Source organism: Centroberyx gerrardi, chromosome 5 (assembly GCF_048128805.1).
Source record: "Centroberyx gerrardi isolate f3 chromosome 5, fCenGer3.hap1.cur.20231027, whole genome shotgun sequence".
Classification (NCBI taxonomy): domain Eukaryota; kingdom Metazoa; phylum Chordata; class Actinopteri; order Beryciformes; family Berycidae; genus Centroberyx; species Centroberyx gerrardi.
The window spans coordinates 2663587-2675928 of NC_136001.1; the positions used below are offsets into that span (position 1 = coordinate 2663587).

A 12342-nucleotide genomic window follows, 5' to 3' on the forward strand; every position below is an offset into this window, starting at 1 on the left:
TTTTTCAAAGTGAATATGAGGAAAAAAATATTTAGAATGGAACTTTTTTGCAGGGTTACCCATTTAGCATCAGAGTGTTCATATCTTTATCATATCTTGTGTATGAAAAAACTGGGATTGCCAAGTGTATGTGGAAGTGTGGAAATGAGCAGAATGGCTCTCTGCTTTATGAATCCGTTTCACTCTTTCTACCACAAGGTTCAGTCCTTCCTAATTTGAATAGCAATTAGCTGCTAGCATCTAGATGACGTTTGTCAAAGTACAAATAACAGGTAAAATCTTCACCTTTAAATATTTTTGTTTTGCTTAAACTCTTTGCCTACGTTCTCGTATCCTACTGATGTGGATATTATCTGTTTGAACAACAGATTTCAAAGAAATGCCTGGGTAGCATCTTACAATCATGTCTAATTTTCTACATCAATCCAGCTTGAAGACACCAAAATGTCACTGGTATCTTAATCAAAAGTATTACTATTATTAACACAATCCATGATAATAGCTCTGGTTCCACCATTATGTACATCCAGTTGTTACAATAAATAAAATTACCAACAAAAAGAAACCAAAGAAAGCAGCTTTGTCCAAGTCAATAAAATTAATCAGAAAATGCATAACTACACATTGATTGAATTTGGTGTGACAATCTCCATAAATGGCCTAAAATATGCAAATAAATTATAAAATCATTTTTGTCTATAATGCTGTGGCTCAAAAAAAGTATCAATGATAATATTGGCGACAACTGATTAACATTATAGGGGAAAAAAATCAAATCATTGATCATTTGACAATTTATAAAGGCTGGCTAAACAAAGTCTTTTTACAGACAAATGAATAACAGAGTAAAGCAATGACTTCATGAAACTTAAACACTATGAAAATTAACAAAGGCATGATGAGCTCAGAGGGGAATTAGCCTCCAAAAAAATCATTCTATATTCAACTGATAGAAATCCCCTTTAAGCTGTGGCACTAGCACAGCCAAATACAGCTTAAACGGACAGGAAAAATGACTACTGATTGAGCTGATATTGTCAGCAAATATTCTTAATCACATGCATTGTGATTAACATTACAGCTGCCACACTATGAACATTTGAGACAGCTGTAACCTACTATGAGACATGAGGACATTGTCACAGTGTCATTTCTGAGCTCTATCCACTGTATAACTCTTAAAATATACGAAGATCCCTTATTCAAAATGGGTTGTGTGTGCAGTCCCTCCCAGTTCTTCTTGTTGGACACAGCCCTCCTCTTCAAGCCATCTCCAAATCGATGTACATATACCCAAATGTCAGACTGATGTCACTTGCTTACATCTATCTACATAATACCAATGAGGGCTGCAGGGTTTGGAAGGATTAGACAAGAAGGGTTTAGAAAGGAATGAATTGGTTATTAGGTGTTATTGGACTGGGCCACAGACGGAACATGTGTACAAGAACAAGACTTAGGTGTTTCTCATAGAAGAGAACCACTTTTCTAACAAGAGCAATGTTTTGTGTCAAGTCCTACAGGGGCAGGTGAGCTCCAGTTGCAACATTCCTCAACAGGAGGTGATACATTCTTAGCCAATCGGCAGCAGTGTGCATAACAAAGAGGGAGGAACCTTGACGTCGAGTCCTGGCTGTCAAGTCCTTAACTCTCTCCTCCTTTACTTTCCACACAAAGTATTCCACTTCTACATTAAAAGGCTGATCCGTCACAGAAGATGTTCTGGCCTCTCCCGGGGAAGAGTTCCATTTGCCAGTAGCGGGGGTCAGCGTACACTAGGCAGGTGACAGGTCAAAGAGAAAAAGGTCAAAGGGTTAAATGTGTGTTAAGACAGGCTGAAGGCTAAAGTGGAAAGGCTGAAGGTGGAAAGTCAGATGTACAATGTGTATTTTAAGGTTACACCAATATATGGGGCCAATATTGTCCTTTTATTAAAAATTGGATCTAGTCCAGTCAGTGTGGTTCACCTCTGATATGATAGATATGATGCAGTTTGAGTGATGAAGTATTTATTGAAGAATTGATCAATACTACACTGGTTGTCTATGGGAAGCCCTTAACCTGAATTATTCTAATGAGACATTTTGATCAGATTCCACACAAGTATGCATCGATATATGTATATTGATGCATAGTATACTATGCATACTGTATCTATATGATGTAGTATGGTATTATATGATGACACTCCCAAATTTATACCAAGTTTGGAGCAGATTTGGCTCCACTAGACATCTTGAGTATTGTATTAGTGTGTTTTCATTGTTTTTTTTCTATGAAAAGGCATCAGTGTTAGCGTTAGTGTGACTGTTGGTATTAGAGTTAGAATTAGTATTAGTGTTGGTATGATGTAGTATGGTATATGATAGTATGTTAAGCCCTGTTATGACCCTGGGTCATAATTTGTATTTGTTGTTTATCCCTCCCTGCCTGAGGGTGGTGGTGTTCACCCCGTTTGTGTGTTCTCCAGTTTGTTGAGTTGCAGGTGCCGGCTGGTGATTGGACGGGAGACTGATGGCGCCTATTTTAAAAAGGGCGTCTGTCCGATGCCGGCTCACTCCTTCTCCTTCCTGGCTCCCAACCGGACCGTGCTGTGCTTTGCCACATGAATACTGTGTTGACCTAGTGGTGTAGATTGACGTTGTTATTAAGAATGTAAATAACTTTTGGAAGAGCAGTCCCGGTAGCCATAGGGGTGAGAAGCCTTTTTTCTTTGTGTTCTTTTCTCTTGTTTCTGATAGGGAGGCAGGGAAGCTGATTGTACTTTTGTTTTCGTTTGCTTAAGTTAGGCAAGTTAGTTACCCTTTTTTTCATAGATCGTTTTGTTTGTTATTTTGGCTGTGCTCCCCCCGACGTTTTGCTACCGTATTGAAGAGTGATTAAATAAATCAATTTTGTTTGGACTGCACCTGCTGTGGCACTGGTCATCTTTGGGAGTTGGGAAAGAGGGGAGTCATTTTTATGCTATGCTCGGTTTTCCCCTAGGCCGGGCGTAACAAGCCCTTTTAGACATGCTTGTGATAAAGGGCTATATAAATAAACATAAACACGACTAGATATGTTTTATTAATATTATTATTATTATTATTATTGTTATCCTGGATTTCAATGGAGCATTTTATTGTCCCATGGTCTAGATGCATTTTAGAGGCTTTTCCACCCGAACAAGAACATAATTCTGTGGGAAACACTGAACACTTGGAATTTTTTGAAATAAAAACTTTAAAGATACTGAATATTATCAGCGATTTCGACACCAAAAATATCAGCACCTGCCTTCAAAAGCCTATATCAATACAACTCTAGTGTACTTGCTGCTTAGCAGGTAAAATGCCGGTGTCTGTGTTGCATGTGGCCAAAATAAATGTGGATTTGAAGTGGAGTGATTGTTACCCATGTCTCCAGGTCCCAGCCAGAGGTTGAAGGAGCTGCAGTGTTTCTGACAGCGTGGAACTGGCAGCACCCGAACGGTTGGCAGCCCCTCTCCTACCACCAGCCAGCCCAGCACTCCAACACCCTGAAACACACCTACATGTCAGCTTTCAGCACCTCTCTGGGCCCTTAGTTAAGTTAAATGGAGGGAGGGACATAACGTAACTTATGCTCACATTCAGCAAGCACATAACACAGAGCAGTTGAACTCACCTTGCTCTGTGAGTTTGTGCTGTGGGTGACCAGGCAGCGCTGCAGTGTTGTCCCAGCACTGTCCAGCAGGGGGCAGAGCTCTGCCTTGGGGAACAACCACCGCAACACCTTCTCTCTGGTCCCAGAGCTAAACCTCCTGGACAAAGAACACAAAATACAACCATTCCTCAATCACATAGTGTACAGTACTGTACAGTGGGCTGCCCTAAGGATTCCATGTCCAAAATGAATGCGGCAATTGGGCAAATATAATGTATATATACAGTTATAGTGTAATGTATATACATTGTAATATCATATATAATATACATATATAATTGACAAATGTTCCTGCTTCTCCATAGGACAAGTCCAGATTGTGTCCAGTCCCATGGTGCATTTGTGGCTGTGGCATATAAACTTAATTTACAAGCCGTTTATTAGAATGCGATCTCAGTTCTCTCCCTGTCAGCTGCCTTCATTCAGAAGAATTCAGAGAATATAATAATGTTAGCAAGCAAAGCTAATTACAACTTGACTGAATGTATCAGGCTGTCAATATGTACTTCTCTCAGAAATAGTGATACACACCATCCAGAGGTAACTGTCAAGGCACAGGAAGTTCAGACAGTCTCTCATGTTAAGTATGTAGTAGGGAGTCCTTACAGATACAAACTTGACATTTAAAAAACAAAGAAAAAAGGTTTATGGAACTGCTAAGTACTTTTTTGTACCCTGCTCCCTGTCTTTGTCTTCTGGTTGTGATTAGAAAGGCAAACTCTACTGTTGTGTTTAAATCCAGGCTTAAAACCTTTTTATTTTCACTATCATTTGGACTTCCTTAGCTTTGCACAATTACTAAGAGTGACTCAGTCTCTTAGAGTAAGGTTAGACCAGTTAGCTAAGCACTAGTTCAGGTTACTGCTGAAGAGAATTAGTGTGCTTGTCCTGTTTTGGCAGAGTTTCAACAGAACATGGTGGATGTGTACCAGAGCAGGGTGAAGTTAGCAGGTCCTTGGGGGAGGCCCTGGTTGAGGTTCTGAAGACCGTCGTCCTCCTCAAGCAGGATGGACATGGAGCCTGAATGGGCTAAGTAGAGCTCCTCTAGCTGCTGCCGCTGGACGCTCAGAGACTCCCCACCCTATGGGACCAAACAAGGGAAAGGAATGGAAAGGGCGCAGCAGGCAGGTAGGTAGATATGGGGTATAGAAAAAGAAAAGCCAGAAACATTTTTGTTTTCACACCTAGGTGATTTAAAGTAGTTATATAGAACCCTGGAGTGCCCCCCCCCCCCAGTTTGGTTTGCTTGCCCATATGAGAACTGATCAATCAGACCTTGTTGTTGTTTCCAAACCAACCCTGGAGCTTCATTTGGAGTGGCAACATGATCCAACCATAGTCCCACCCAACTACAGGGTGTACTGTGCATTATGGGGTAGACACTCTAATGCAGAGGTTCCCAAACTGGGGGGCGCGCCCCCTAGGGGGGGGGACAGAGGAACTACAGGGGGGGGCGCGACATAATACCCCCCCACATTGCATTCACATTGCGGAGCGGTTTCCGCTTAAAACGCCATTATTTTCTATGGAAGGGAGCGGATTCCATGCTCATTACCGACTCCGCGGAGGATCGCAGATTTTTCCGCCACGGATGGTCGCGCAAAGAGCTGAAAATAGTTCAACTTCTCAAAGATCTGCGCGGAATGCGTCACTACAGTTCAGCGCTTCTTTGGTTGCCTGGCAACAAACTGAGCGCGGATTTCAGGCGGAAACCGCTCCGCAATGTGAATGCAGCTGACAACGCGACCACAACGACAGATAAAAGGTAAAAGTAAGGAAGTATGATGAGACAGTAAGCCGACATCAGTCATTGTTTGATACGTAGGATTTGTTTTTTTCTTGCACTCTAATTCAGTTTGAGAGAACCTGCTGTTAAAAGTGGGGAAATCTAAGTTGTTGCACTATTCCTAAATTCAATTTAAAAATTTATAGTTAATTTTACTGAAAATGTTAAAAAAGATAAAAGGGGGGCCTGACAGAAAAAGTTTGGGAACCACTGCTCTAATGGGTTGTAACCAAGAAAGAAAGTCTTTACCGCACCAAAAGAAAATGACTGCTACCATGCTCTCTCAAAGTAGATATATGATGAGGACAACATTTGTTTGGCAGGATATGGCTACAGGCTATGTAAAAAGCTATATTTCAACTGCCCAAAGTATAGGGAACTTTCATGGTGAAATACTCCATATTTTACCTGAAAATCCAATTGCCGATCTGAGTACTTGAGTGCTGGATCGGTGCCTATCCCAATACTACAGATACTACCAGCGCATCTATACTAATTATTTCAATAAGGAACCTTTACTTATTTGATTGTGTACTTCTTTAGTAACGTGGCTGTGGTCAACTATACCTTAAGCAGTACAAGCTGGGGTCCTCTACGCAGGGCCACAGTCTCTCTGAGGCTCTCTGGGACTTCCAGCACAGAGGAGATCTCTGCACAGCCCGAACAATTGACTAGGCTCTGTCTGAGAGATCCTGCACTCCACCATTCATGGAAACCTGCAGGACGGAGGGGGATTTAAGAAACAATAGTTCTTATCTGTCATGCAAGTGAAGCAACACACTAAAAAGCCATGCAGAGAGATGAAATTATCTGACTCGGGGTCACATTTAGGGTGCGTTCACACCTAGCCTTTTTGGTTTGATTCATCCCAACCCTAGAGCATTTATTTAGTGTGGTTTGTTTGGGCAGGCGAGAAGAATGAATGTTGAACTCATGTATGCACAACACAACCCTCGTCCAAGTGGACTGAAGGCGGGTTTATTTGTGGAGAGAACGCAACACGGACTAACCAGTCTCAACTGATGCTCATATTATTTTTTTGTGAGCTCTTGGCTGGTAAGACCACCAAAGAAGATAAATAAAGCCTATGAGCGCGAATTAAGTGCAGCATGATTTGCTCATGTCACCTGAATACACTTTGTTTTGATTTTCCCCCACGCAAAAAAGGATGATCACGTCGCAGGGTGACAGGCCACCAAAACGGTACAATGAATGAGTTACCTGTCAGTCCATGTGACCTGTTTACAACTCTTGGTTCATGTGTAATAAGAGTGTAATACGCACCGAAGAAAACAAACTATACGTGTGATCGCACCCTTATAGTCCCCTACTCACTGGTTGGTTCCTGATTTTCAAAAAGTGGGCAAGTTAGCCTGATCTTTAACTAGTGCTTAGTGGACCAATTATGATCAACACAATAAAAAGCTAGGATCAACTGAGTCTGTAAATTAACTACTAACAAGATTATGTTGTTAGGTTAGGATATGAGCATAAACAGTAAGGCCATTGATGAGGAAATAATGGATTGACCTTTGGGCACCTTGCAGCCTTTTTCCCTTGCAATGAAAACATAGTATGTTTAATGTGACACAAGGCATTTCCCACCTGTGACCATACAGACACCAGAATTGAATTTGGGCAGGTTGAACAGGGTGAATCTACAGCATCTCAATTAGTGGCTGATAAGATAAGATAAACTTTATTGCATCTGTGTTGGACTCAGTGCTGCTGTTGTTAAAAGAAACATCAAAACAGGCTTTAACAGACATAGACATAGATTACAATATAAGACAACAAACTGACAATAATAATAATAATGGGACACTCTTCTCTATTGCTGCAATTTGTCATCTAGGCTGATAAAATGGCTGGATTTTTACATAGAAATCTTGCCTAGTGCAGCTTTAAATACTTTCAGCCAGGTAACCTACTCAATGCATAACATATGATGATCCAGAATTTACTGTCTTTTCAACTCAATATGTGGTCTTGCCCCCTAGCATTCTAAAACATATTAATAAACATTTAACAAAGACAGTTTGATTATTCCTTTCTCTAGATATTGAATGCCTCTTGATTGGTGAAAAATGCTATTTACATCTGAGTGTGTGTGTGTGTGTGCGCGCGTGTGTGTGTGTGTGTATAAGGGAACACTTTGGACCTTGCAGGTTGTACTTCTTGGCGATGGGCAGGGACAGCAGGCGGACATGGCTGAGGGGTGAGGACCAGTTGTAACAGCCCAGGTTGACCAGACCCAGCTGGGGGGAGCTCTGGGGGTAGGTGAAGGCCAGCACTACCACCAGCAGAAAGCCCACCGCCACTACAAACTGGGAACAAAACAAAGACTCCATTTACACCTGGCATTTCATGCAACTTGTATCCAGATTGTATCCAGATTTATTCACATTTACATTTGTTATCAAAAATGTGTGTTCAGCAGCTGTATAGAAATCTGATTGCCCTCCCCCCTAGCCTAGTTTTTAACCATCCTTCCTGTCTACTAGCTAACTCAAACACTTGGTCAACTTGAAGCCACAATGCGTCTCAAACCACCTGCCCAGGTGGTTTAATAATTGGCGTTTAACCCATCCCCAATGCGTCTTGGGTGGATTTTTATGTGGATATGTGCGATTGGATTACTATCCAAACACTCAAGATGCAGTTTAAGGCGAGGGGTAAATGGGATCCTTAAAGGATAAATTCAGCGACAAGCTATGGACCTATATAATTTGTCTCTGACATAACTGTAGTAGGACCCACAGAGAATATCAGCTCCCAAGTCAGCTGTCCGTTGAAACGGCAATCTCCCATTGCTAGCCTCTTGCTGTTAACAAGCAGGCCAAATTAGTTATGTCAAAATAACTACAAAAAGGCAATATGGTGACCAACCAAGTATTTATGTTCACAGCCCAGAAAGCAGCACCACCACACTATTTTCACTCAGTGGATAGTCTTCTACCAAACTCTACCTGGCTCACTTTCACCCCACAGCAGTCTATATTGCGGCAGAGAAAAATAGTTCCATGATTTCCTGTTAAGTGAAAGTGTGGGTAATGGTGGAACTGTGTCATGAAATCAGAGCTAATTTTAATTCCGCTTAGCCTATATCAAATTGGTAGACATGAAAACACTAGTAATTGGCTGAGCTATGTGCCATATAGTATGTGCTTACCTTAATCTAAGAGGTTAAAAAAAGCAATGTCAGATACAATCCCAAACATTATTGACTGATCAGTCAATGACTGAGTTATCAGTCGACTATTGGCCCATCCCTAGTAGCAAGCAGTGTGAACCCATTCTTACAGCTGATATTTTAATTAAGCGCTTGCAATGCAGACCAAACCTGACTTAATGCTTCAGCACAGTAAAAGCCTTTCTCCTGGAGTAGGATATTTTGGTAGTGTTTCCAGCCCTGACCTTGATGGTAGCTCTCAGGATGGGGAACTGAGGGGGGTCTCTCCTGGGCTCGTTGGTCTCCAGGACCTGTTTGATGAACTTCTCTATCTCTCTCTCTGACATGCCGTAGCGGTAGCCCGACTGGCGGAGGATGTCGATGCTCTCAGACAGCTTGTCGTAGATACATGGCTCACTCATCATTGTACCCATAACGGTAGTAGTGACAGTGGCTCAACTCTGTCAAATAAGTCTTTCTTCTTATTCAACCACTGCTGGGCCAATGAACATGGTGTCACCTGTGTAGAAATTGGAGATATTAATTATGATTTTCAAGACCAGCTAGTTAGCTTAACTTACATAATAATGTTAATTACTGGTGTTGATATTTTTAGCTATGCTAAAAACAGTCAAATTAAACTCATGTACGTATTGTGTGTTCTCATGTATGGAGAAAATGTCATGCAGAACTCCATTCAAAATCTGGCTGTTTCATGTTGCCTTGCTTACAGGCAAACGTCTACACACCTCTAAGAACATGACAAAAGACCTTTTACAAATCATTAGGAGACATTACTAAATTTGGCATACATGTAGGCTAATCCACCAAGCAACTCTTATTTTAATAAAGTTACAACTTTAAGACCTGGATCGTCTGTTATTTCCACCAAAATACACCATGCGACAACTGTGCAATCATAAAAGTTGATATAATGAAATAAAGCGCTGCTTGGTGGATCACTTGCATACTGAATTTACCAGACACACACCAGGAACACTGTTATTTGTGTAATAAAAAAAACATAAAAGCACATATTCAGAGCTCCCATGTTCAAGTGAGAGCAGTAGCTATTGCCAAGAGTGCCTAATTATTAGAGATGGGACGATATATCGAAATTCAATATATCGCAATACAAAAATGTGTTGTGGGGCAGAAAAATTAATTGCGATATTAGCTACATTTTATTTTGCTGTAGTAATCACAAATTAGATGGTTTGCCCATCACAATTTCACAAGCTATCCATTGAAATTATATTATTTGCACTTTGTACTGACATTTTTAAATTGTTGTTTACATTCTAGCAAGCCAATGCCATCGCTAGAAAGATTTACGGCTCAGAAATAAACATAATTCTGCACAGTCATACTTTGTTGTCATTGAACATTGTATTTATTACATTGTATTGTGATTGTATCGAATCGTGAACCCTATATCATGTATCGAATTATATCATGTCATTCTGACCTGTGGTTCATGAGAAGATTTGTGAAAGTTTTTCAAATGGTGACCAAAAACTGATGGCGGACATTGTGGGTCCCAGCCAGTCCCAGCATGTGCAGATACATATCTGTACCAAGTATGACTACAGGCGTGGTGGGGCTGAGCTTAGACTTTGAGGATTTCTTATTGCGCCTCCTATGGGCCAATCAGTAGACCATTCTTTATGTCCAGGTTATGAGTCACCAGGACTCCAAACTCCATGTGCCAAACTAGAAAAAAGATACCCATTTATGCCTGGGTTATTGGACTGAATGCAGAATAATGCAAGTATTGTGGGTATTGGAGTCTTTGTTAAAATGGTTCAAATAGCTGTATTTTCCTGACGCTGAAGAATCCCTAGGAAAGTAACAACTAAAGTAACTGCTGACGCTGTGGTAACCTAATTACCCGAGTTTGGCGTTACTTTCTCTCAATTCAAGACAGAATGGGACATATCTCGCTAAATGGCAGCTACCTGAGGTAGCAGCGAACGGCCTACAATATCCAGCTGTGTAACATTAAATAACTTCGTCCAGTCACAGAAGATGCAAATGCCAACAGTCCAGCAGTAGTAGGCTCGTATTTACGTGAGCTTTTTGGATGGAATATTGTTACTGAGCACCACGTTTTAAACTGTCAACCTCATATATTACCAGCTTGTAGCCAATACCATGAGATAATAATCTATTAACCAAGTAAGCGACGTGGTCGTTAAGTGAGTTAGCAAAAGGCAAAAACTACCACGACATATGGCTAGCTCCTAGATGTCAGGTTAGCTGGTGTTTGCTATCCTTAGTTAACATTTTGAGTTTTCACATCTAGAAAAAGAGCAAAACATAAAATAATGCAATCTCCCACCTTAAACTGGGATCCAATGCCGCAATGAGCGTTTCTTATGTCTCAGTTGACTTCGAAAGTAAACATTGTGACATATCTACATTAACGAGACAGCTAAAGAGAGTAGGTGGTGGTGGTGGTGCTGCTGCTGCTGCTGCTGCTGCTGCTGCTGCTGCTGCTGCTGCTTCTTCTTCTTCTTCTTCTTCTTCTTCTTCTTCTTCTTCTTCTTCTTCTTCTTCTTCTTCTTCGTCTTCTTCGTCTTCTTCGTTTGCTTCGTCTTCGGCAGACCAGAGGCTACGAGGCGTATTGCTGCCACCCACAGTTCATTAAAAGAACTAGATCAAGCTAAATGATTAGAATCCACTTTGATACAAGCTCAAAAAGTTTAGAAAACTCCTCTCCACAAGTTGATGTTTATCATATCGACCAGGCAACATTTTTTTTTTAAGAAAATGAGTAAATCCCCAGACCTTTAACCTCTTTGAAGAGTTCCTCTCTTTGTTTTGCATATTATTTGCAGACCAAATGTATATGAGATATGGTCTCAGGGAGACCACAGTCACAAAGACCATCGGGATGTTTTCCTACCAGCTTTACTCTGCTATTTAGAGCACAATGCTCCAATCTTAGCCTGGTAAGCCTAACTGAGTCTCCTGTGCTGGTCCCCATATTGTGTGATAATGCCTCCTCTCCGAGTTCCAAATGTTTTGCCATTCCTTTAGAGGATTTTCTTTTATTGGGCTGTGGTATTCTACTGGGCCTAATAGCAGGGTGATGTCTATGTTTTACTTTTCTAATGACTTCTGCTCTTTCATCTCCTGTAACTCCCAGATAGCCTGAGACCTATATGAACCCCACCATGCAACCCATTTTAAGCAAATTAAGATCTCATTCACAAGTTTAGGGCGAGCCGTAGAAGCACAGTTCTTTAAAGCCATCGATGCAGCCACCGAATCAGTGCACAAAACCACACAAGGTAATTTAGCGTCCTCAACCTTCCAGAACAGGCACTGAAAACCCAAAGCCAGATTTACCACTTTCAGGATCAATGGATCCATCCTTGTAAATATGAACGCAAGATCCACAATTTTGCTGGATATATTTCTCAGTGCTGGGTTTTCTACTCCTTCTAGGAGAGCTAGATACATTTCTGGTTCTGGCAATAACCAATGAGGAATCAGAGGCCAGGAAGAGGCCTTCTCCTTCCCTAAAAAAAAATCCAACACCTCATTAATCAGACATTTGGAGGAGAAGTTTTGATCATAACCACAAAGTTTTACCCAGTAGTGTAGTCCCAACTTTATACGTCTTAGCTTCAAGGGAATCTCCCCCATCTCTACTAGTAAAGCAGGAACTGGAGTAGATGGGAATGCTCTGCTG

At 41.2% G+C, this 12342-nt stretch overlaps 1 protein-coding gene across 1 annotated transcript; it reads right to left on the reverse strand.

The window, feature by feature from the left end:
- On the reverse strand, window positions 1-11115 carry c5h6orf89 (chromosome 5 C6orf89 homolog). Its single transcript, XM_071915088.2, has 8 exons — window positions 10984-11115; window positions 8888-9162; window positions 7632-7797; window positions 6038-6186; window positions 4614-4765; window positions 3646-3781; window positions 3394-3517; window positions 1-1775 (listed from the first exon to the last, which is right to left on the reverse strand). Exons 2-8 carry the CDS (start codon window positions 9074-9076, stop codon window positions 1693-1695), a joined length of 999 nt encoding a protein of 332 aa, XP_071771189.1. The 5' UTR covers window positions 9077-9162; window positions 10984-11115; the 3' UTR covers window positions 1-1692.
- Window positions 11116-12342: the final 1227 nt, after the last annotated feature.

What these genes read in the sequence shown, in the direction of transcription:
- c5h6orf89 (XM_071915088.2), bottom strand. Translation starts at nt 9,076, where the DNA reads ATGGGTACAATGATGAGTGAGCCATGTATCTACGACAAGCTGTCTGAG. An exon ending in GCACAAACTCACAGAGCAAG is followed by an intron (nt 3,518 to 3,645) that starts GTGAGTTCAACT and finishes GGTGTGTTTCAG; the next exon opens with GGTGTTGGAGTGCTGGGCTG. An exon ending in GCTGGGACCTGGAGACATGG is followed by an intron (nt 1,776 to 3,393) that starts GTAACAATCACT and finishes TCACCTGCCTAG; the next exon opens with TGTACGCTGACCCCCGCTAC.